The sequence below is a fragment of the Stigmatopora nigra genome, chromosome 15 (genome assembly GCF_051989575.1).
Source record: "Stigmatopora nigra isolate UIUO_SnigA chromosome 15, RoL_Snig_1.1, whole genome shotgun sequence".
NCBI classification, from domain to species: Eukaryota; Metazoa; Chordata; class Actinopteri; order Syngnathiformes; family Syngnathidae; genus Stigmatopora; species Stigmatopora nigra.
This window is the reverse complement of record NC_135522.1, coordinates 5,350,667-5,375,461: the sequence shown is the minus strand read 5'-3', so window position 1 is coordinate 5,375,461 and position 24,795 is coordinate 5,350,667. Positions and strand designations below refer to the sequence as shown.

Here is a 24,795-nt window from a genome sequence, read left to right as displayed (position 1 = left end):
GCTAATCATTTCAAAGTCACGCAAATCATAGCATCTTTAAACTTGCAAATATAATTGAGTAAATAACTCAACCTACCATTAACATCGTCTTCTGTCACGAATAAGAATTAGATGAAACACCCAAAAAAGCGCTTCACAAACGCTTCGAGCGTGCAATGTGCCCCTTTCAATATGGCGACCACTATGCACGTGACGTTCCCGAATTTCCGTTTCCCTACTTCCGTACACAAACACGATGACGTGTGCTTTCAGCCAGCTTCCATCACCTACAGCTAGCTAACTTTCTTTCATGTAGGGGGGCGCGACAGGCAGTAAATACCAATAATAAAAAAAGATTTACACACAACAATAGCGGATATTTCATCGCGAATATGGAGACGCTCTACCACCAGACGAATAAGTAAGTCATTCCATTGAGTCGTCCATTGAGCCAAAGAGCTAGCCACTTGCCACCGTGTAAGGGCTACAGTGGTGCATTCTAAAACCATGTTGACTATTATTCTGATTATTATACTAATAAACATTTTGTATTTTTCTCACCTAGGCAAATCCAGGAGGTGCAGTCGCTTATGGGGAACCTGGAGAGAACAGATCGCCAGTCAGTTCACTGTGAGTATAAACAAAGACAGGAGAATGCAATGTAGGTTTAATATACAACTTTTAGGTTGACAATTTTTGATCTAGTGTCTAATTTATCTTTATTTGTAGGTTTTATAATTATAATATAATTGACTGCTAAGTAAGTGACAATAACATGTGTATTGCTTCCTGTATTACTTTTGAAAGTTAATGAAGTCCATTTTTTTGCATGCACTTCTTGTTATGGCTGCCCGTGCTTGATTGTTTTGGATGCTTGGTGAATAGTTTAGAACAGGAAGAGATGGTGGGTGTGTTCTTTTCAACAGAATTCTGGGAACTTTGCAATTCTTACTTAGAAAAAAACAGTCATGGGTATTTTTTGGATCGATTCTGAGGTCACAATGAAACATTTTCAAATGTACATTTCAAGTACGTTAACTTACATTAGCTTTGGTGAGGGGGTCCATCCTGGCCAGAGGAAGAATCTATGTTTTTTAACTCCTTGGCTGCCATTGGCCGCTCTTCTGCCCATCTCAGTATTAGAGAATGAACTCCAAGCTCGAATTGAGCAGATCTTCAACCAATTGGAGCGACTGGAGATCCTGGCCGGAAAGGAGCCGCCCAACCGTCGGCAGAATGCCAAACTGTGAGTGGGACAAGTCGCCAAGTTTGCCGTGAAACATGTAAGAACTTCCTTCCTCCTTCAAAAGTCGCGTGGACCAGCTCAAGTACGATGTCCAGCACCTGCGCACCGCCCTGCAGAACTTCCAGCACCGACGTTACAATCAAGAGGCCCAGGAACGAGAACGTGAAGAGCTCATGAGCCGGACCTTCACCACCAATGTCAGTCCTATACAACTCTTACATTGCCAGCCGTTGTTTTCAAATTTGATTTCTGCAGGACGCCGATACGTCCATCCCCATCGACGAGACGCTGCAGCTCAATTCCAACCTGCACAACACGCACCGAGGCATGGACGACCTTCTGGGCAGCGGTGGCAGCATCCTCAATAGCCTCAGAGATCAAAGGTCATCTCTCAAGGTAAGACTAAATACTCATCGTCACTATTGCAGGCAGGCAGGAAACAAGAATTTTCATATTCTAAGAGCCTTAAACTCATCACCAGCCAAGAGCGCCCTCTAGTGGCCATGTATAAGTCACTGCTTAGCCTATGTATGAAAAATTGCTATTTATAGCCCATAGTTTGTATTTATTTCTTGGTGTATTTTTGCTAGGGGACCCATAAAAAGATGCTGGATGTGGCCAACATGCTGGGCCTGTCCAACACAGTAATGCGACTCATCGAGAGCCGGGCCACCCAGGACAAGTTGATCATGATCGGAGGGATGATCCTCACGTGCGTCTTCATGTTTCTGGTAATACGGTACCTGAGCTGAACCCAGATGGACTCAGGGACACTTTGAGGAATTGGATTTTGTTCTATTATTGTTTCTTCTTTTGTACTTGTTCCATGGCAGTTACCAGTTGTCCTACAAAACAGTATTGTATACCCATTACTTTGAACTAAACTACATTTAATATCTATAACAAGCTTCACAATTGCGATATGCGATGAACTCATTGGCTACCATTGACAGCAAAAGATGTCCACTTGTGATAAACTACTCCTTTACTGTGAATTAAAATGTATCTATTGCATATCGGAGAAGCTATCGCCCGCAATGGCCAGAGGTAAAAATTGTAATTGTACAACATATTGTGATGATTGACAGTTGACTCAAGTCTCACTGTGTGAGTGATTTAACCCTTTGATGCACAACATGGGTCAAAAGTGGACCCAGCTGAATTTTTATTCTTTGTATCTCTGCAATAAATTCATTTCAGAATTCAGAGTATTCCTCAATTCTTTTGTTTTTATAGATTACATTTTTTGATTTTTACATTTACTATCCCTCAAATTAATATGGGTCAAAATTCCCATATTCCAGGTTATTGTAACTAAAGATGGGGTATTGAAAATTAAATTAAAAAAATATTAGACTTTGAAAATCACATCGGTCAGCCTCATATGAACGCAAAAGTTTATTGGCTGAAAAAAAATAAAAATAAATACAATGTAACTCCAAAGTGAGCAAGTCCCTTGATCAAAAAACAACGGTTAGAATGTTAAAGGATATTCTACAGCATCTTTATTTACAAACAAATGCACAAAAAGCAACAACAAAAAAACACTTCCTTTTTGGAAAATAATTTAGAAACAAACAAAAATAATAATTATTGCAGTATCCTACAATCTTTGTCCAAGATTTCAGTGCAAGAAATGTCTCGTCGCAAACTCAAACAAAATGGGGATGGGTGGGGGGCGACATTTCGCAAATAAATTCTGTGAGGGTCCACCAACTTTTTTTTGGTGGTATTCTTCACATTGCACACTGATATATGTACACGTTACTGCAACAATAACAACAAAAAAACTCAATATTCGCATTGAGGGAAAGATTTGAACAAATTTCTATTAATGTTTGCGGCATCCTTGTTCTTTAGTTGTAGCATTTCCCAGTTAGTGTAAAGTATTTGCATTCTAATAGAGTAATGTCTATAAAAAAAACAATTCTAAATTTAAGTGGGGCCAGGTTATTTATCTTGCTGGAAGCAGCATATAGCTTGGGGAAAAAAAACTAAATGCTTTAAAATACCTTTGTTGGTTTGGCTCTCCAGTATCAGTGGTGATAAATACAACAAATCTAGGAATTGAGGCATCTACAAACACCAATTTTTATCCGAAAGAATGTCTTTCTTTGTGAAAGGGTATCCATTAGTTATGTAATGGGACTAAATATAACAGATTTGAACTTTGGGGGAAAAAAGTTATGAATAATTGTCTTCAAAGACTTTAGAATCTGGGAAATAGATTGGTAATTAAATTTTAACCAAATGGAAGGGGGAGAAAAGCTTGCCTTTATGTTGTATATGTAAACTTGTGTATGGTCCCTCACCCCCGTTATCATCGTCATCCTTTTTTTCTTTTTTTCCCTGTGATTTGGGATATTTTGTTTGCCACTGGTTGTAGAATGTGAAGAAAAAGACCTCCCCAATAGTCCAGTCGTAAAAAAAAACACACGACAAAACAAGAGAACTGGATCTTGTTAACGTACCCCGTGGGGAAGAAAATAAGAATAATAAATCTAACCAGTGTCTGGATAAAGTCTTTAAAAACATATCAGAAAAAATCCTCCGAAAAGGGAGGAAAAAGCGTCCCAGAGGACTTCTCACCTGCTTAGGAACCGTGGTTAGGGGGGTGCTGGAGGTCCTGCCCTGAGAAGATAGGGTGGAGGAGCGGGTGGAGTTGGAGGGCCGCGGCGGCGGCTGCCGCCTGCGAGGGTCTGGGCGCAAACAGAGTGGGGTAGAGGGCGGCGTGGGGCACGTGGTGGAGCGCCAGCGGCGTGTGGTGGAGCGCCGAGGCCGGGATAATGTGGATGGGCTGCCCGGAGAGGAAGGCCGTGTGGTGGGCGGGAATCAAACCCGCGTGCCCCAGCGAGTGACCCAGTGAGTGCCCCAGCGAGTGCCCAAGTGAGTGTCCCAGCGAGTGTCCCAGTGGAGATAGGGAAATGGGGGTCAGGTGGTGCTGAGGGATGTGGTGCACCTGGGCCAGCTGGGCGTGGGCCGGGTGGGCCGGGTGACCCGGGTGGATGCCCATGGCGGCGGCGGCGTGGTGCTGCAAGATGGCGTGCTGCACGGTGGCGATGGAGGTACCCGACGCCGAGGTCGCAGGCTGCTGGATGTGGATCTGCTGCAGGGTGGGCTGGGGCGGGGCCGGCGCCATATTGGCAGCGGCAGCCGCCGCGGCAGCCACTGCGGCCGCGGCAGCCGACGGGAAGCTCTTGACCTGCTTGGCCAGCAGCTGCTGCTGGATGTGCTGCTGTGCCGCCTGCTGCAGTTTGCTGTACTTCTCCATCTCCTCGGGCGTGAACGTGATGGGCTGACTCTCCAACGGGGCCAGGCCGTCCTCCTCTGCCTCCAGGACCTCCTCCTCCAGGCCGCTCGAGGCGTACGCGGGATAGCCGTGCATGGGGGGCTGCTGCTGCTGCATGTCGGGAAGCAGGGTCTCCATTGCGGGCTCCTGTTCCCCATGGTACTGAGCTATTAACATCGAGGGGTCCTGCTCGTACATCGGGTGGGCTTCTTGCAGGACCTGCGCCTCGGCGCTCGTCTCTTCCTGCGCCATCTCGCTGACTTCGACTTTGTGCGCCGGCGGAGGAGGCGGAGGAGGTGGTGGGGGAGGAGGAAACTCCCTGATGGGCTCCACCAGGATAACCTCTCCGTCGGCCTCGGCACTCTTTCCCACTCCGGATTTATCGCCTTCATCTGTCCGGCTCGGGGGTATGGCGGGCGCTTTCTTTCCGGTTTGGAGTTTTCCGAAGAGGGGCAGCATGCTTTTGCCGGAAGGGGGGAGTTTGGGGCCAAAGTATCCCTGCGGCGGATCTTTGATCTTCAGACCGGATTTGGTTCCGGCGACCAGGTCGTCCGAGTTCTTCTTGGACTGAATCTTCTCCAGGAGCTGGCGCGCCGTCAGGGAGTTTTTGTACTCGCCCGCATCGCGGGTGCCGCCTACCCGTGGAGTCTGCGAGCCGGTGGCGGAGCGGTTGAGTGGACGCGGAGCCACTCGTGGAGACTGGGAGCGATAGACTCCGCGGAGCGCGTCGCCACCGCCACCACGGGCGTTCCGGCGACGTGGCGAACCGGCGGGGGCGGAGCTGGACGAGCGGCTAGCCGAGCTGCGGCTCCGGCTGTAACTGCGCCTCCATGATCTTCCGCTCCTGGCGCTGGTGCTGCGGCTCCAGTCGCTGGAGCTCCCGGAAGAGCTGCGCCGCCGCCGGTGTCTTTTTCGCCGTCCATAGCTCCGAGAGCGGGAGCGCGAATCGTCGGAGGAGGACGAGGAGTAGCGGCGCCGTCCGGATCGTCGACGGCCTCGGCCGCCCCGCCTCTCGTAGTCTGAGTCCGAGGAGCGTTTGGAGCGGCCTCGCCGGCGCCCTCCCGTGCTGTAGTCGCTGTAGCTGTCCGAGTAGCTGCGGCTGCGCCGGCTGTAGGCGCTGCTGCCCTCCGAGGAGCGCTCCGAGCTGCTGGAGTACGAGCGACTCTGGGAGGTCTTGCCGCGCCGGCTCCGGCGCCGGCCGCTACCGCCGCCGCCACCACCACGCCTGGAGGAGCGACTGCGGGAGCGCCCGGACTCCTCGCTGCGGCGGCGCCTCTCTTCCCGAGGACTGGACTTGCGGCGGCGTGAACGCTGAGAGGCGGAAGCGCCTTCCTCTTCGCTCTCGCTGCTGGGGGGTCTTCCCGGGCCGGGGCTCTTCTGGGCCCAGGTGGAACAAGAGGCGCTCTGGGCGGGAGCGGGGTCCGTCTTCAGCCGCTTGTTGTTGCCGTGGTCTTCAGAGGCGAGAGCTTTGTCGGAGCTCTTTCCGGCACCGCCTTCCTCCTTGCTGGGAGGATCCTTGGGAAGGCGCTTCCTCTTGCCGCTTTGTGGAACTCCTTCCGCTGGTGCCTGCTCTGAGGAAGGATCTGGCGGCTTATCAGCGCATTTGACTTTGGGTTTCTCCTTCTTCTCCTTCTGTTTCTCCCTCTCCTTTTCCTTTTCTTTCTCCTTTTCCTTCTCTTTCTCCTTCTCCTTTTCTTTTTCCTTCTCCTTTTCCTTCTCCTTTTCTTTTTCCTTCTCCTCCTCCTTTTCCTTCTCCTTTCCCTTCTCCTTCTCCTCCTTTTTCTCCACGGCCACCGCCGCCTCTTTGTTTTTGCTCTTCTTTTTTTTGTGCTTTTTCTTCTTCTTGGGTGTCTCTTGAGAGGGCTCCGTCTCCCCCTCACCGGCTTCCGTCGGCGCTGCGTCCTCATCTTTGGCCTTGCGCTTGGAACGCTTTGCTGACTTCTTGTGCTTCTTCTTTTTCTTCTTCTTCTTGGAGCCGCCACTCGTCAACGTCGTCTCCGTCTCCACCGCCACCTCAGTGGCAACCGCCGCCTCTCGACCGTCTGCTTCCAACTGGGCACGTTGGGCCTTCACGGCGGGCCGGTCGCCGTCCATCCGCGTTTTAGGGAGCGGTTCCGATTTGGTAAGCGTGGGCTCTTTCTGCTTTTCTTTGTCGGGCCGCTCGCTGGGCTTGGGGGTCTTGGTGGCCTTTGCGGCGCGCGGGCCTTTGTTGCGAGACAGCTTGAAGTCAAAGTATAGAGGATTGCAGCTGTAAGACAAGGAGGGGTGCGCTTTGGTGAACTCCAGGAGCTCAGAGGGCCACTGCAGGGAGGTGCTGTCGTCTTTACTCAGCACGGGGAAGAACGGACCCACGGGGATCTTGGGACCCGAGTCGGGCGCCAATGTCTCCGCCACCGGCGGTGGCGGCGAGTCTTCTTCTTTGGTTGCGGGCGTCACGGGAAGATCGGGAGTCGTCTTCCCCGCCCGTGCAACCTCGTCATCTTCCTCTTCCTGCACTTTGGAGGGCGGAGGGCTCTTTGGAGCTTCGGGTGTGGCATCAGCGCCGGTGTCGTCTTCTCCATTGTCGCATTCGGCAGTGGTGGACTTTGTCTCCGGAGAAGCGTCCTCCAGCTTCTCCTCCTCCTGCCCTTCGTCGTCGTCTTCCTCGTCTTTGCTGTCGTCGTGTTCCGAGGCCTTCATGAAGAGCAGAAACTGGAAATGGGGCTTCACCCGACAGTGCGCGGGGGGCATGTAGTGGTAGTACTGAGGCTCCTGTCCCAAATTGCCCTCCTCCTTCTTTGCGGTCATCATCATTTTCAATTTGTTTAGGGTGGAAGCCAGCGAGCTTCCGTCATTGGCCGGCGGAGCCTCTTCGGTCCCGCCCCCGCCGCTGGATTCTCCTCCGTCACTTACTCGCACTGCTTTAGGACTGTCGGCGTCGCCTGCGGATACCTCGTCCTGCTCCACCACCATCTTTTCACCCTCCTCGCCATTTTCTTCTTCCGTCACATCCTCGCCGGGATCGGTGAAGAGCGCCGCCACCGTCTCCAGCTTGACCGGGGCCTTTTTGGCGAAGGAGAAGGAGACGCTGACTTTGGAGGCCGCACTAGCAGTGGGAGAAGAGCAGTTCTTCTTCTTGCCCAGGGAGAATTTAAACGACGGCGTGGGCTTGGGAGCTGGAGCTGGTTTTTCCGTTTTTTTTACAACGCAGACCTCCAAGGGTTTCTCTGGCACAGGTGGGCTTTTGTGGGCAAAAATGTCTCCATCTTCCGCCTTCTCGCCAGCTACGACCACGGTGGTGGTTTTGAACATGGGCCCACTCCCCGGAGTGCTGAAACAAAAGAATGACAGGGCATTTAATCAACAATATACAACTATTTTTTTTACCATCATCTTCTAGAATGAATGAAGTTGTTTTTTTAAGACACTGGTATCCAAGTGGCGGCCCGTGGGCCAAATCTGGCCCACCACTTCATTTTGTGCGGCCCGAAAAAGTAAATCATGAGTGTTGACATCAAATTCAAATGGAGATTATAGATGTATATTTCTGGATTTTTTCCCCATTTTAAATCAATAATTAATTTTTTTTTATCCAATTTTTATTTTTTTGTGTTTTTGTTCAAAATGCATTTTTGTAAACTCCCAAAATAAACATGTATTAATATTTGCATATTTCCACTTTAATATTGATAATTAAAAATGTATAATAATTTCCATATTGACAGATTTGGTCTAAGCATCTGAAAAGGACCAGTTATGAAATGAAGAAATGCCTACCTGTCCTGCTGTTTCCTCTGCTCAGCCAGCTCATGCAGACGCTTCAGCATTTTTTCCTGCTTTTTCCCACCTTTGCGGGAACGTGACGACACATTTCGGGCAAACTCCCGCTGCTTGAGGTCCTTCAGCCTCTGCGAAACATGCCGACATCGACGTCAAGCTCACTTTTTTTTCCCCATTCGAATCAACGCTGACGTGGTACCTGTTTGTGAGCGTGGTCATAGGAGTTGATGTGGTTGTCAAATTCCTGGTGTTTGGTGTACTGCTTGTCGCAGAGCTCACAGTAAAAATTGGCCCTCAGGTCTTCCAGGGCTTTGGCGATTGCTTTTTCTTTTTCGATTTGATCCTGTTGACCGTGAGAAGTATTAACGGAAAAAGTTCAATAAAGTTGAAGTGGTTCTTGGCAATAGCACACAAAAAATGGCTAACTAGAAGCAGCTAATAGCCTCACCTTGTATTTCTGCCGCAGTTCATCCGTCTCCTCTTTTTCCACTTCAAGCACTCTTCTTTTCTCAGTTGCATCCTCTGCATAATCCATCTAAAGAAAGAACATATTTTAGCATCCAAAACACACAAAATAGGCTAAAAATGTGTTTTTTGTTGTTGTTTTTTTACCTCCATCTCCATCCGTCCCATCCCCATGACATCATATTTAAGTATAATGGGCACGGGATCCGTGCGTCCTGAGGGAACAAGAGACAGAAAGACGAGACGGTCAGCGCTTTTCTGGTAGTTGTATCGTGGAAGGCCAGCTCGGAGACAGCCTGCTTTTAAGAGCATAGGGTGCTGGGTTAGAGAAATTTGCCTTTTAAATAAGTGCAAAGAGACCAGAACGCTATAGTGAACCAAACACCGGCCATTCTCACAGCTCACTGAAAAATTTACAGCTTTGTTTGCTGGGCTTACTTTGGCCAATTTCCTATTCCTAGTGTTACTACTTAAAGTTGCATCAGTTTATATTATATTTATTATAAAGTCCAGGGGCCAATTGTTGCCCAAAGGGACATTTTTTCAGCCCTTATTTCACACCCAAGTGCACTATTTGTTTTTAATGCATGTGTTTTTGGTGGAAAAAAGTCATATATCAAATAGAATGGAAAACAACTGTAGATAAGGCCAATATTCCTGAACAAAATAAAATACATTTAAAAATATACATTTAGTCAAATTGTAAAATGAATTGAAAGATACAGAAATACATTTTGAAGCTATATTTTGCTCTGGCATTTTTTAAACTTTTGGCTGTCTCTGCAAGCTGTGAAAAGAGCTGGATCAGAAGGAAAGTAACAGTAGAGAGAAATAAAAACAACCAAAAGTAAATTTATAAGAAAAAAAATAAAAAGAAAGAAATCATAACTACTTGGAAGATTGAGACGTAAAACGGCTTAATCCACTCATAATCAGCCAAACAAAGCAGAGAAAGATAAAGAATACTGCAGTCAAATTAAAAAAAACAGAACATGACACAAGCAATGAACTACAGCAGTAGTGATGTCACAGGCCAAGATTTTGCCATGGTGACAGTGCAAGGAATGGGGAAATTGGGAATACTTACCCTGCTAAACATATGGAAATGGGGAGGGGTAGTATTGGGGTACAGACACAGATGGACAGGGATCAGGGTCCGACATTAAGCCTTCTTGATAAGTCATAGACATATTTGTGATAGAATTTTAGGCCATTTCCCCCATGAACTCATTTTGAAATAGATCACTAGCCATTGAATTGGGCACCTAATACTATTGTCTAAAATGTTCAACTCGTTATTGCCACTCACGAAAATTCTCAACTGTTGCAACTAACTATTTGCGATCGGTTAGGGTTAGGACTCGGAGAGCCAAAAGAACGTTTGATCACTCCCAATGAAAATTGATTGGATAATTACAGCCGTCAGTGGCAGCCAATGAGTTAATGTCGGACCCCCTGAAATTTGTATTTTTCAATAACATTATTTTACAATATAATGCGTATTACACTTACCACCCAATGCGTATTAGTCTTACCACCCCGATTAAAAAACAAACAACAACAACAATCTTACTATCATTTCAGTTTGGTCTCATATTAACCCCCCCCCCCCCCCCCCACATAGTTTTGGTTTCAGTGCATCACGTCTAAGATGTATACCATTGGGCATGTAATAACGATTTAACCAAGAATGCTTTTAGAAGGCTTTTCTTGAATATTTCTCCTCAAAAATATCTGCAATCATGGCTACAGGGCGTTCTTATCTTCCCGTGGGAGGCTAAGAACGGAGGAATTGTTTCTAGGTCTTGAGCAATTGAGTCATCACAGCCCAATGACATGAAATTCTGAAATCACAAATGCATGGGCATTGTAACACGATGGCCTGCCTGGACTCTCAGTCCCACTGCAGTGACTGAAACTTTTCCACCACATCATACCAACTCTGCTTGATTCGCTAATGTTTGGCGCAAAATCCACCTTGCTTTGGACTTATCCATGGAGGAGAACATACCTGTCAACCTCGAACCATTTGTGATCTTACCAAATTTTGTTTTCGCCCTTACATATATGTATAAATACATGGAAAATCTTACCACTTTACTTTTTTGTAAAAAATCACGAACAACAAGTGAAAATGAAAGTAAACATAAACAAGGGAACAGGAAACGGAAATCACATGGTGAAAGTGTTACAAAACGAAATGTTTATCATGATCTTTTTTTTTTAGCCAATCAGAGGCGCCGGTACATATATCACTTGGCAGACATGCGTTTCCGGGAAGAAACAATGGCGGATGGTGAAAAATGGCTAGAAAGTGCCTTAATTTATTTTTTTTTCTCAAAATCACCGTTTAGCGTACCATTTTCATGTGTACAGCGTACCAATATAAAAATGGGCTTTCAGTTGTACCAATTACGGCGAGAACGTACCAGTTGACAGGTATGGGAGAACCACAGTTGGGAGACTGAGATAGAGGAGACTAAAAGGCATGCAGGAAAATCCACCACTGCAGAAGAGGCGGAAAGACACTTCAAGTTGATTGGACATCTAATCATAGACAGCCAATGAACCAATAGAAATTGATGGCAGAAACAAGAAGTGACGGCCAAAATGGCTTCAACAGAGTCAAAGCATTGACACTAAAATAATTTAAAATTAATTTCTCAACTGATTTATCAAAACATTTGCTATTCACTCAGTGGTTCACTCAACATTTGCTAATTTGCTGCCAATCTTTAAAAGGATAGGAAATTTACTAGCAACAAAGTTATTTCTAAAAACAGCATAAGGTTGAATAGTGTCATATAATTGTCATGTCAATAACATAGAGTTAGTTTTAAAGGCGGATGAGCCGAGTGGGTAATGTGCGGTGGAAAAGGTGCGTTCAAGCTGACCGCTTCTACGAATGATGTCTTAATTCAGTAGGAATAAAGACAGGATGGGTCACATATGTTGCTCAAGAATTAAAAACGTCAGTCCACTGCAGTGGTTGGTCTGAATAGAGTCGCAAGCCCGGCTCAGATTTAAAAGATTCATGAAGAATTGCATCCCAAACCTGATCACCAATCGTCAAACACAGTGACAAGACATTGCCCATCCCAGTGGAAAAAGAAAGGGACCAGACGACAACAATGTGCATCTAAATCACAAGGTGTGAATCACAAGGTTTAACAAAAAAAAAGAGAGAGAGAAATAAACTAAAAACAAAATGACAATGTTCTAAGAGTAATACATAATGCATGATAATATATACAAGCAGCAGAATGAAGACTAATACGGAGAGAATTGAAAGCCTATGTAGTTGCATTGGTGCTGTGATGACAGGAGGAACAAAAAAAAGGGAGAAAACAAAACAAAAAATAAACAATTCAATCGGGGGATAAAATAACATTTACCACTAAGTTTACCATCAGCACAACATGGGCAGGATCAAATCGCTGTAAAAAAGAAACACCAATTGGTTAAGCAGGAAGATTGAGACACATAGAGAAGGGAGGACAGGGTTGGGTGTGTATGTATGTATGTCTGCGTGTGTGTGGGTGTGTGTGTGGGTGTGTGTGTGGGTATGTGTGTGGAGTTTGGTTGTGGGGAGGAAGGGGGTATTACCTGAGGGAGGGGCTTATTATGTCACAACCCCCCTACCCGCCCACATCATTTTATACGCAGCTTACAGGTTGACTCTCACCACCACCAACACCACCATCACCATCACCACTTCCAAACCACAGGTCCCAGTGCACTGGCTCTTTGCGATCTTATTGCGCTTACCTCGAAAAATGCAGCCACCGCTAAATTGTCAATTGCCAAAGTGGCTACATTATGACTTGGCTCAAGATATCCAAATGGACATATAGCGTTTCATTTTGTTGGAAGAATATGTTTTTTCATATAAGCCTTACGATATATTTAAATTTTCTATATAAGCCACACGTTTCAAAGTATGAGAAAAATAAATAGCGGCTTAGTATACGGAAATTACACTAATTTGCATCGATGTCAATGCTAATCACAGTTAATATTATTAAATCATCTTAGCTAGCCCTTTTCCTACAACTGAGTAGCAATATTCCCTTAAAGCAGAAGTGGCAGCATAAACATTCTAAGCACAGGTCACAGTCCAGTTAGTCCAGTTCTAGGGTGTATTTAAAATCCTCACCCCAAAACACTAAAGACGTGACAAACTTTTAGCGAGCAGACTTTTTCAGCAGTGCTTGATGCCTTGAGTGCGTGCATGACTGACCAAAAAAGTTGCATGGTGCTGTCATGCTACACTCCAATCGATCATTTTGCGCAAAGCTGGCCAACGCTGCTTAAAGCCCAGAAGGATTGTGACAGTCTAAGCCAGGCAACGGTGTACCTCGAAGGACAAACATGCCTTACAGGGCCCAATACATAGGCATGGTTAGATGGATGTAACCAAGACAAGAGAAATATCAAAGATGAGGGTGGTGAGGTTTTTCCTGTAAGTTGACACTATGGCCCGACCGGTCAGTTATGGTTACATTTTCACTTGCGCACACACGGACGGCTCATGAGTCCCACGTGTAATAAGCGCACACATCCAAGTGAAACAGGTTGTTTTAAACAGGCAAACAAGCAGACAGGGAGGAAGTTTGGTCTACTCTGCAAGCCATTCAGAGTCCGAGCGGCGGCCGCAGCCAATCAGATACCCGTCAGCAGCTGCGGAAAATTTAAAGGGGTAATGGGAGATTGAGCTAAAAGATCCTAAAGGATGCGATCAAATCACAGATTTTTTAAAATCTACGTTGATTCAAATGAATTCTTCTTTTGGTTCCAATTAAAGGACTTTACATTGGGAGTGGATTGAGATCAAGGTTTAGTGATTATGAAGCAGGGTGAAGGAAGCTGAGAGAGGATTTTAGCCTACGGTATATTGGAGAAAGAAAAAACTAAAAGATCAGGGCGGGGTTACATTGAGGTGAACTGCCGAGTAGGAGAAAGAAAACACACCCACGCACAGGCGCGCACACCCACGTATACAGATAAACAGAGGGGAATACAACAAACCTTACCTAAAAAGGGGCAAAAAAAGGGACAAAAGAAGAATAAGAACACAGTCAATAAAGTGGAAAACTTAAAAAGGGGACAATGTTTTCCACTTGAAAAGTCAATTGCCTTTTAGAAGAAGAGAGCCGCATTAAACTGATTGTAAATCAGCAAACAAGTATGGTGCGCGCCCTCGTTTGACCGACTTTTGACGCTTACGTTAGCAGCTAGGCAACTAGTATGCTCGCCTACGGGCAAAGCAAACATCACTAGCGCATTGAATAGATTGCCACGCCGCCATTTGAGCCCGCAGGGAGATGCGCAGAAAATGGCAATATGACTAGTTGAGTTATTGTCAGCCTTTAGGCACACTTGTTGGAGTGAACAGAATGCATTCCTGTTAAAATATTGCATTGAACCAGGCCTAAGAAAAATGCCACATTGGGTAAAGTTGTATAAGGATATTGCAAAAATATATATTTATATTTACACTACTGGCATAAACATTAAAGAAGGGGTTCAATCTTGTTCTCAACTAAGTCGAATGACCTCATTATGCCACAGCTCCTGTGGCGACCGTATATTAACTTTCTAATTCTGGTACCAAAGCGACACAAAATACTGCTGACAACATTCCTCGTGTCCTCCACATGATGAATGTAAAAATCTGTTAGCAACATATCAGAAGTATTAAGAAGTGTCACGACCTGCATACTCTATGTACACATAACTGATCCTTCTGCATGAAAGGTGAATATTTGGTTAGGGATAAATATGTTACAGCTTAGCACACTTGAGCAGTCAAGGTGAGAAAACTTAAAATAATTCCATAGATGGCATTGAACGCCAGATATTCAATGCAGAAAAAAAGTCTGCTAGTGGGATTCAATAAAAAGGCTTTGCCAGTTTTCTGGGGGAAACCCTGAGATGGAAAATCTAATTCCATTCATAAAAGACTGCAATGACTATGTGTATAATGCATGCAATGAAGTCATAATTTAGAGTACAAGAGCGCATGGGGCAAAGTAGTTAGATTTTTAAGAGGCAAGGCTATAAAGAAACATGTTGGGACCAAAAAATAAAAAAAAACAAGAGAGAAGAGCATTAAGGTGCTAACGTTGTGACAATCTGACCTACTTTAGTTTCAGATAACCTAGCTATAAAACACTTTTTTTCTTTCTTTTTCTGAAATATGTGCTAAACATGGCCTGACAAGAAACTGACAAACAGCAGTTTAACCAGAAATGAACATTTCCAGGGGTAATCATCGTCTACGCACGGGCCAATAGAATGTGCCAAGAAACAAACAAACAAAAAAACATTTCAATGTGTCAATCAGGACTTCTGCAAATTAAATGCAGAATTTCCCAAATGGCAAAAAAATGCCTCCACCTCATCTGTCTTCATAAACCCTCAAAATGTTTTCCTCCTTTCATTTTTGAGAGGAAACAGCAGTAGAGTGCCAAAAGTAGGGCCAGTAGGACCAAGATGGATGTGAGAAGGTGAAATAATGTCAGTGGTACATACATATAAGGACATTGGCAATTGGCCAGTGTACAAGAGCAGTAAGGGTGTGCGTGGATGAGCGAGTGCTTACCCTGCATGGATTTGCCAAGGCCCTGGCCCAACTTCCAGCCATGTTTCTGAAGCAGTCGATGCCCGATGTTGTCCTAGCAGACGGGAGAGAGGAGAGAAACCAGAAATATTCCAATAATAAGAGGAGCTTTTCCCCCGGTGGAGTCGCGCTTCACACGAGGACAAAACAAAGCACTCAGCTCACACCATCATCAGCACAGCCACCACCACCACCGTCATCATTAACGTTATCTACGTCAACGTAAAGTGGCTCTTCCGGCACGAGTGTGGGGGAGGCTAAGGGGGCATAGACGTGTGGGGGAAACTGAGGGGGCGCTGCTTTTACATTCATAAATATAACTATGTGTAGTCTGCACGCTACAATAAATCCCAACAAAGGGAGTGTGTGAAAACGGCTATTTCGAGGCAATGAGCAGGAAAAGTTGAAAAGAGGGGAGGAGGAAATTATAAGCATCGCGCATACATACACAAGCACACGCACACAGATATATGTGAACCACTACAGAGCAAGATCTTAGTAACAAAGAGAAGTGAACACAAAACGAGTATGGAAATCTTGCATTAACAAAATGACGACCAGAAACTCCAAGCTTGCTGTGATACTGTAACAATGACAGGAGGCGGTGGCGAAAAGGGGGGGAGCACCATGAAACACGTACGGACGGACGGTAGCTGTCACAAAAAAGCCAGAGGAAGAGAGGAGGAGTGGTGGTGCTAGCAGGGCCTTGGATTACCATTACAAGGCCCGGGTGGGGTGGACATAATGTGCACGCGTGAAGGGGAAAATGTGCAGGCCAAAAGAGAGAAGGAGACATTGTATGCATGTAGCCCCACTCAAAAAATAATAAAGGAAATTCCCACTGTGCATGTTCTCCGTACTATAATTTTCATCTAAATAATCAATAGGAACCAAATAAAACACCCAAAATTGAATGTTATTTTTGAACTGACTCATTCAGTGACTCTTGACAACTAAAATTATTTCAATGACTATCACTAATAGACTATTCCATTTGAACTGAGAACATGTATTTATCAGTGGTAGCCATCTTAGATTTCTACCAGCGATAAACTCTTATATTGAATTTTTCAAAGCCACATGAAGATATCCTCAGTGGCACTGAAGTACTGGCTGTAATTGGCAAAATCCTCCAAATGATGATGACTCATGAACATGCATAACAGGAATTCCTTCAACACTCTGGGGCAAGATGTTCAAGTCTCCCGAGACTGTTATATCACTAGTAAGGGTCAGCAAGAAAAATTAAAAGAGAAAAAAGAAGAAAAAAAAACGGAAAACATTAAGTGAAATGCAAGACTGTCCCAACACTACACACTACATTACAACCTCAAGCACAAATAAACATGACAATGAGTTTTTCTGAATCAGTTGTGTTTTTCTATTGTGATTATAACTATTCCAGGCTTGTCTAACATTCACCAGTATGCCAGAGTGCTGCATTCTACCAAAAAAAAAGAAGAGCAAAACATACAAACCAAACACGAAGGATATTTATAATCACAAAGAGATTGGTATCAACGTTCACGAAAACGGATGGCGAAGGGGTTTGGTTGGAACAACAGAAAAAACTGCATGCGGCTTTTTGTTAAAATGGCTTCAACAAAAAGCATCGTGTATTAGTAGCACACTACCAAAGGTGCACATACAACTGAGTAGGCGGGAGTAGCAGTGGAGAGGGTTAACAAAACACCATGTGAGTTAGTGTCAGGCGGATCAGGCCTAGATAGAAAAGGTGGGGATGGCTCAACAGGGTTCTTTGTGATACTATTGGGTTTGTTTTGGGGTTGTTGTTTTTTTTGCTATGAAAATAGGACTTGAGGTATGGGTCAGATATATTCTACGGGCGGTATTAAAGAACGGGCTGAGCCATGACAGGGGAAGCTTTTGGGGTGTGAAAAGTAAACTTGGTACTGACAGGTTAGCGCATGTGAAGAGGAGTTGCCGTTACACACGGCAGGCACAGCATCTCAGCCCATGGACCAGATTCAGGGTGGCTTTTTCAAAGCCGACCAATTTAGACTCAATCGGGGGTGCCCAACTCCGGTCCTCGGGGGCTCCTATCCAGTCTTTTTTCCAGGTCTCCTTCCACAAACGCACCGGAATCAAATTAGAGACATGGAAAACAGACTGCATAGGGGCCCTCAAGGACCACAGATAGGCACTCCTGGACTTGATCCTTCTCTTGAGGCTACTTCTCATTTTGTGTATTTGTTGTGAATTATAGCAATAAAACTTAATAAGCACAATGTTGTATTAGATGGCGCTAAGGGCAAATTATAGATTGAAAGATTTATCATTCCAACAGTCCTATAGTATAATATCACATTCTGATGATGAAGTTGTACTACTACAAGATTAAAAGTCCTCTTGTTGGATATTTTATGCAATACATATGGATGCATTGTAGCTAATTTAGCAAAATTGAATAAAGATGCTACTTTAAGTTTTCAAGCATTGAAATGCTGAAAAGGCTGAATGGTTTAGTTATAATTACAAAATAAACTTAGTATGAGAGGGGCTTATTTGGAGTCACACGTAATGTATTTGTTGTGGATTACTATTTGGCTGACAAATCCAAAGAAAAGGCAGCAAGTAACGAGGAGCATCTTCCCTGTCCGTGTGGTCTGCTGATTTCATTGTACGTGTTGTGGGGGACTGCAGTGCAGACTCTGCTTGCTGCAGGCAAAGTTTGACCCCTCCCACCACAGATCTCTTGGTACCACACTGCAGTATTATGATACAATAACATCTTTATTGATTTTAGGACAGACGCAATCGCTAAGGTTTGTAACAGGCTTTTTTTTTTTTAAGAAGCTCCCCAATGGATTGGTCTGATTTAGCCAAGATAATGCTCCACTTTCCTTCAATGCCCTAGTCCTTAAATCTAGATTTCAAAACAGGAAAAGCTGGCTTGGGCAAGATATGTGACTGCCGGTGGAGATGACGTGCCGGCGGCGTGTCGGAGCGACAGATATGAATGCGCCAACGAATGGACGGACAAACAGACAGACAGAAGGACGGGCGGGCGGGCGGATGAAAGCAAAGACGGCGAGTCCAACAGCAGTGCAAGTGGAGTGAAGGCATTTCCATACGAACCTGGCTTTAAAATACTGGGCTGTCAAAAAAACAGTCACACGTAACACAACGTAAGAAACCAGCCAAACGCTTTCAACTACAATTCTGCTAGCTTCTCTAAAAAAAAAAAAAAAATCTAAAACTGCTTTTCTGCTATTTATCAATACTGTATACAAACAGAAAAGGTAAGCATATTATAAAAAATAAATTAAATAAAAATCACCAATTGTTAATACAAGAGAAAAGAAAGCAGAAAATGTTAACCAAACAAAAAGACCTCTACAAACTGGGGAGGGGGGCTTTGGAAAGTGTACACTGTGCTGTTATCGGCACAGTGCCTTGAAAAGATATGACTGAAGGAGGAGATATGCAGGGGAGCCCACTTAGAGACTTCAGAGGTCTATGCAGCCAAATGGGGATTTGGGGTACGTGGAGAACAAGAGGTAGCTAGTAGAGCCCTACAATAATAATTACTTTTGTAAAAGGATTGTCTGAGGAGAATCACTAAAAAATACTATTAGCTTGCACAAATATTTGTAGCAATGAACATTAGTTTCCATTGAACCACCCTGAATTTGCTGATTTGCTGATATTTTACTACTCCTCAATCAAATGAAAATTGCTATTATGCATACGTAAAGTGTTAGTTTCTTGATCACGTACACTCAATGGCTATTTCCAAACTTGTGGAAGGTGAACCCTAATTACTGCTACATTTTCTTCTGTGTGCATTTAACAACATATACAGAGAGTATACTTACCTCTTTATTTTGATGAGCCAATTCTTCAACCTGATGTTTGTTTGTAGCTGAGTAAGAGGAGGGTTTAAGGGACTAAAATAAGGGTCGTCAACAGTTATTATTGTGATTGATTGATTGATTTATTGGGAATGGAATTTGCTTTCATCTGGTTTCTTCTACAATCATTGACAGAGGCTCTGCCTAAGTGATTGTAGTACAAGTTTTGGCTCCGAGGGTGCCCACTGCATATCGTCAGGGTCTGGGAGTTGGGGTCAGGTAAAACAAGGGTGGGGGGGAGGGGGGTGGATGATTGGAGAGGAGAGGAGAGTAGGACCGTCGGTGCCGTCGTACTGAATGCTAACCACGCATGCAATGCAAAACCAATGTTAGAGGAGCAAAGATCAAAAAGGGACAGGGAGAAATACAAGATTAAAAGATCCGACTCAAGTACCACAGACCTCTAGCTGCCTATATTTGACATACAACAAGAGGTCGAGGGAAGGGGCTCCGTCCGAGAGGCCAAACTGAATGAACCGGCTCGTAATATTGATGGTGATCAGGCTATGCAAATTACGATGGTACCTTGAAATTAGCATTGTGAGCCGTCTCTTGAATTCTACCATAAAAACAAAATAGAATAAATGGAGCTCCATCTCCTCAATCAAGGTACCACCCTATATCCGCATTTGAAAAATGTGACCAATTCTCGCTGCGGTAACTTTTGAACACCGTGGCCCTGGCTCTCGGTGTACCCCCCTCCATCCGTAGAAAATAGCGCAGGAGCAGAAGAGCCACTCAAGCCAGGTAAAGCAGGCCACCTCTCCACCCTTTTGTACTTTTCCTACCTCTGCACCACCTACGATGTACTGTAGGCAGCAATGAGTGAGTCCCTTTGTGCGGGAACAGGTGTTCATGGAAATTCATGACACACCACATTTTCTGCATTTTAAAACCCACTGTTTCAGGTATAATATCCATAAAAATATGTGAGTGCTCGGGCCTACTGAACACCAGGCTTGAGGGACCACTTCGAGAGGGGACAAAAGACAGTTAAAAAAAAAAAAATTGCCAGCCGCCTGCGCTATTCTTCCTGTGCCTCTTTAGCAGAAAAAAATGAATATATATATATATTTTTTTAATTATGCAGTCCCAGTTGCACAAGCACCATGCCAGCACAGAATGACAGAGGGTACTGTACACCGAATCACTGTGTAGTAGGGAGGGAGCGAGACAGAAAAGCAGAGAATAGAGAGAATTGAGATTGAGAGTGGAAGAGTGGTGAGCGAGAAAGAGACAAAAAACAGTCAAGAAAAGCGTTACAAGGACCCTAGAGACAGGAGTAAGAAAGCAGAGCGTGCAAATACAAACCGGGTCATTGCTGCTTAGCTAATAGGGGGGCCGATTCGCTGCAGGAGAGAAATGTCGAACACCCCAAGTTGTGTACAATAAGATAACTGTCCTACAAACACAAACAAATGCTAAGCCACGCACGCGCACGCGCACACAAGTAGCCATTCACGTCATCTAATGTGTGCTTTGTTGTTTTGAGGAGTGGAGAAAGCACTGCTCAGGGACAGAGTATTAGGACCCAAAAAAGAAAGAAAAAAAATAGGCCTACGAGAACACAATATAATAATCGTACGATTATGAGAATCAGGTCATACCGTGTAATAATGAGGGCAAATAATAGTAATCATCATCATTTTACGTGGAGGCAGTCAGGCTAATTACATCTACATCACATTACAATCAATATATGTATTTATAATAATACTTCCTAGCAGATTCACCTGATCATTTTAACAGAGGCGGTTTAGAGGTACGTAGAGTATGAAGATGCTAACTTACCTAAATAAGCAGTAGTACTGCACCTATAAATCCTTAATGCGTTATATACGTAATATATTGACATTGATCAAGTAAAATTTCAACTTTAATCGCACATTACGGCTTTAATATCATAACATTATGACTATAGTCATAGACCTATTTTTAATCCTCTTTGTTTGGCCCCAATACTCCATTGTAAAATAAGTACTCTTACTTTAGATTAAATGCTAAAGACATTGTTTTGTCCAAAACTAATTTTCCTACCAGCTGTAATTATCTGAAAAAGCCTTCTGCGATGTTCTTATTACAGTGCTTTATCCATGACATCCTTTTGCTACTCATGTCGGTAGTAAAAACTAAGATGACATATCTGCAACTAAAACAGAAACTCTAACTAGCATGTATGTTATCAACTTAAATATCACACAAGAAATGGACAGCAGAGGACACAGGGGACAGGGGATTGAGAGGTATTAATGGACACCAGATGAGTGTTTCTATTGGTTAAACAAAGTCAAGAGAACGCTTAACATAAATAAATAAATAATAATAATAATAATAGCAATAATAATAAATGACTGCCTGGACCAATCATCCACTCTCACAGCTGGTCCAATAGTGCAGCACAACATGATGTGGCCTTACCGATTCAATGGGCTTGTCCAGGGACGCCTGCTCCACCTCCACTTGGCCATCTTCGTACTGGTCAAAGTGATTCCCACCCTAAGCGACACACATTTAAAAGGACGTTGTCAATGTAACCGCTGTTACCATACCAGTTTTTTCAATTAAAATACCCCATAGTTTTGGTTGAACAAATAAAACCCTAAAATTAAGTTTTTGTTATCAACTCTTTCATTGTAGCTGAGTTTGAGGTGATTTTAAAAAAAAAAAAACACATCATCAAAATGCAACATAATTAAAAGTACTCAAATTGTACAGAGAGGACCCTCATAATGAAGCTTTTTTGATTGTATAAATTCTTTATTTTCATAGTAAAAATAAAACTTGAAATTGAATGAAGTCACAACTTTTTAAGGCAAGCATAGATAAAGTATCTTTCTGTCTATACACTAAAGTAAAACAGTTGTAAATAACTGACAGGCCAAACTATGCCTACTCGCCCAGCATGAAGAAGCGCCATAAAACCGAAGAGTCACAGAGCATGAATTTATGAGCTCGTGAACTCCAAGTAGGGAGATTTGTACGACAGACAGAGAGAGGGCTTCTTATCTTCTAAGTGAAGGTTGCGTCTCGTCAATTTTACAGAGTCCAAAAATACCTGCGCCTTCTTTGGACATTTTGCACTAAAACCAATGTTAACCAATGTGTCAAATCAATAAGAGTTTTTAAATCAAGAGAGTCAATCAAAATAATGTTGTAATGCTTCAGGTTCAATTTTGAAAATGCTGAGTTTAACTGCAGCGCTGGTAAATGTTATTTTGTTAGCACAATCGATGCGCTAACAATGAGGTGATTTGATGCCGTGCGGCTCACTAATTCCGATTAAAACAGAATCCTGCATCAGCACTAGCAAAGCTGAAGTCTCTGTGTGTGTATCCGTGTATGTGTGTGTATGTGTGCGATGCGGTGGAAGAGCTAATTGATTTCTCCCCCACGCTTAAAGTCTTTCGCACTCTCCTTAGGCTAACTTAACTTTGCAATCAAACCATTTCATGCGATGCGGCAAAGCGCTAATCAATGGCAATGTTACTTTTCGCAGACCGCTGGTCATTTCTCTTCGAAGTTTCTTTGTTACCATATGTGCAATGGAAGTTATTCCAGATTTTATAACATCACATATTACATTGGTACTCCAACTTTGTCCATAGGTATGAGTGTGTACTTGGTTGTTAGTCACCATGTGCCCTGCCAATGGCTGTCAACCAGAGTTCCAGTGCAACAGAATGAAATGAAAAACAAAGTGGAAATGGGGGAACCTGACCTTTCAATCCCCTTTCAAAAGGAAGAGGAATTACAAAGTAGAGCAATAAAAGAAGCGGATCCACACTTGCATTTAGTAGAACGGGCTGTGAAAACAAAGTTTTTTTAGTGGCAATGTAATGGTTGACTGCATTCCAGTCCTACGATGTCCAATTTGTTGAAATCCCGTGCCTTTTCTGGCCTCTCATGCGAGGTTGCCCATCCACGTCAAGTTGGCATCCCTCGCAGCTCCTCCATTTCCGCCAATTTAAGCCACTCGTCCTCGAGCACTTTGGGTTTCAATTTTGTTTTGTACAGACAACACTATGATTTTATATTATTATACACTGAGCCATGTCAACTGACAGAATTCAACACAGTTCGCGACTATTGTTTTGGTATTTTGGGGTGTGACGACGCACAGCAAATGCAGGTTGTCACAGCAATGAATAGCAAAACAATTTATGAACTTATACATTTCAAATAAAAGACAACATGTCCCCAAAAGCGCGTGTTGACATTAACTCTATCACATTGTGTATTTATACTCCGAAAAAGGTGGATACCATGTGAACACATTTGCGCTTCTCCCCATCCCTTGGGCGAATTGACAATTGCAAGCAACAGCAGGTGCTGGTGAAGTTAACTACTAAAAAGAATGCGTTCTCAAAAAAACTGAAACTGTCATTTCAGGGAAATCAAACTAGCGCACAATAAACGCAGTTGTTAGCAGCATGCTCGCTGGCTGTAAAGCTAGCCATGCCTCGTTAGCATATGTCGATAAATATCCAGTCTTCCCAAGGTCACTAAAGCCCTAATCGCAGTCAAGAAGCGACTGCAACGCCAGCTGGTTACGCGGCGGTGTTGTTGTCGCGACTGGAAACGAGTGTTAAGGCTCAGAAAATTGCGTTAAATACTCATTTACATAGTGGCAAAACATCGAAATGGGAAGTGAAATTCACAAGAGCCTTAGTTCACTGCCGCTAGCATGCTAACTGCTATAGCTAATGAGCGATACGGATGCAGAAATGCCTCAGCTGTCAGAGATCGTTGTTGTAGTTTATTGTTCCGAGACATTACGGGAGATCGGTGCAAATAAAGACACATTATAGGAGTGCTATTTACCTGGAAATCACGCTCTTCGTTGAACCGAGAAAATCTGTCGGCCATTTTCTCACACAGCAGCTTCTCTTTGCTGGCTGTGTGTCCCCCGTCGGGCGTGCACCGCTGTGATGCGCACTCAGCAGACTATTGGCTTCCAGTTAGCCTCTAGCAAGTTAAAAAAATACACAAACGAATTGCTACAGTTGTTATTAGACATTGCATTAAAGATAAAACTGCTTGCTATGATCAGAAACACCTTATGCGGTAAATACATTTGTTCAAACGTACTGAAATCTTGAAAACTTGGATACTACTTCAAGCACTTGTGTCGCCATCTAGTGGCCACTTTGTGCTAATTGTTTTTTTTTAAACGACTAAAGTTTCCGTGTTTTTTCCGCAGTAGTTAAAACAATGTTCATTGAATGCAATTGTAGTAAGTAATGGAAATAAACGAATATGCAAATATGTTTGTGTTCATAACGTGCAAAAGTACTTTTGATTTATATTATGACGTGGCGAGAAGCATATTTATTTTTGTATTTCTGAAGATGGTGTAAATCATGTTGTAACTGACAAATATTTCGGTTCATTAAAAAGTGAATAAACAATAAAACAACAACTTCAAACTGAGGGGCAAAAGAAATTACTCTTAGACCAGTCTCGAAACAGGATACACCACGTTTTAAATTCAAGTTAAAATAATTGCTGCTGCCTTAATAACATAAATAATGTCACCAAACTAAATGTTGGTTCAAATAAA

General features: G+C 43.8%; 2 protein-coding genes across 14 annotated transcripts; one reads left to right on the top strand and one right to left on the bottom strand.

Moving 5' to 3' along the window:
• The first annotated feature begins 172 nt into the window (after positions 1-172).
• On the top strand, positions 173-2,431 carry gosr2 (golgi SNAP receptor complex member 2). The gene is made up of 6 exons (XM_077734547.1): positions 173-400; positions 545-609; positions 1,117-1,225; positions 1,290-1,422; positions 1,481-1,621; positions 1,816-2,431. Exons 1-6 carry the CDS (start codon positions 372-374, stop codon positions 1,975-1,977), a joined length of 639 nt encoding a protein of 212 aa, XP_077590673.1. The 5' UTR covers positions 173-371; the 3' UTR covers positions 1,978-2,431.
• Positions 2,432-2,610: 179 nt separating this feature from the next.
• On the bottom strand, positions 2,611-24,292 carry gpatch8 (G patch domain containing 8). 13 transcript variants are annotated; one of them, XM_077734955.1, is made up of 11 exons: positions 24,057-24,291; positions 21,654-21,731; positions 20,547-20,584; positions 15,343-19,437; positions 12,134-12,175; positions 10,251-10,268; positions 8,886-8,953; positions 8,722-8,808; positions 8,473-8,616; positions 8,271-8,401; positions 2,611-7,824 (listed from the first exon to the last, which is right to left on the bottom strand). In XM_077734955.1, exons 7-11 carry the CDS (start codon positions 8,910-8,912, stop codon positions 3,819-3,821), a joined length of 4,395 nt encoding a protein of 1,464 aa, XP_077591081.1. In that variant the 5' UTR covers positions 8,913-8,953; positions 10,251-10,268; positions 12,134-12,175; positions 15,343-19,437; positions 20,547-20,584; positions 21,654-21,731; positions 24,057-24,291; the 3' UTR covers positions 2,611-3,818. The 13 variants fall into 13 exon arrangements, with proteins under 13 accessions (XP_077591081.1, XP_077591082.1, XP_077591083.1 ...); XM_077734956.1 differs by lacking the exon at positions 10,251-10,268 and having other exon boundaries at positions 15,343-15,415; positions 18,460-19,437; XM_077734957.1 differs by lacking the exon at positions 10,251-10,268 and having other exon boundaries at positions 15,343-15,415; positions 18,460-18,478.
• Between the last annotated feature and the right edge of the window lie 503 nt (positions 24,293-24,795).

Excerpts from the sequence above, each read along its gene's own strand:
- gosr2 (XM_077734547.1), top strand. The coding sequence starts at position 372 with ATGGAGACGCTCTACCACCAGACGAATAA. Across the intron at positions 610-1,116 it reads AGATCGCCAGTCAGTTCACT|TATTAGAGAATGAACTCCAA; the intron begins GTGAGTATAAAC and ends TGCCCATCTCAG. Across the intron at positions 1,423-1,480 it reads GCCGGACCTTCACCACCAAT|GACGCCGATACGTCCATCCC; the intron begins GTCAGTCCTATA and ends TGATTTCTGCAG.
- gpatch8 (XM_077734947.1), bottom strand. The coding sequence starts at position 24,101 with ATGGCCGACAGATTTTCTCGGTTCAACGAAGAGCGTGATTTCCAG. Across the intron at positions 8,809-8,885 it reads TGGGACGGATGGAGATGGAG|ATGGATTATGCAGAGGATGC; the intron begins GTAAAAAAACAA and ends TTCTTTCTTTAG. Across the intron at positions 8,402-8,472 it reads ATGACCACGCTCACAAACAG|AGGCTGAAGGACCTCAAGCA; the intron begins GTACCACGTCAG and ends CATGTTTCGCAG.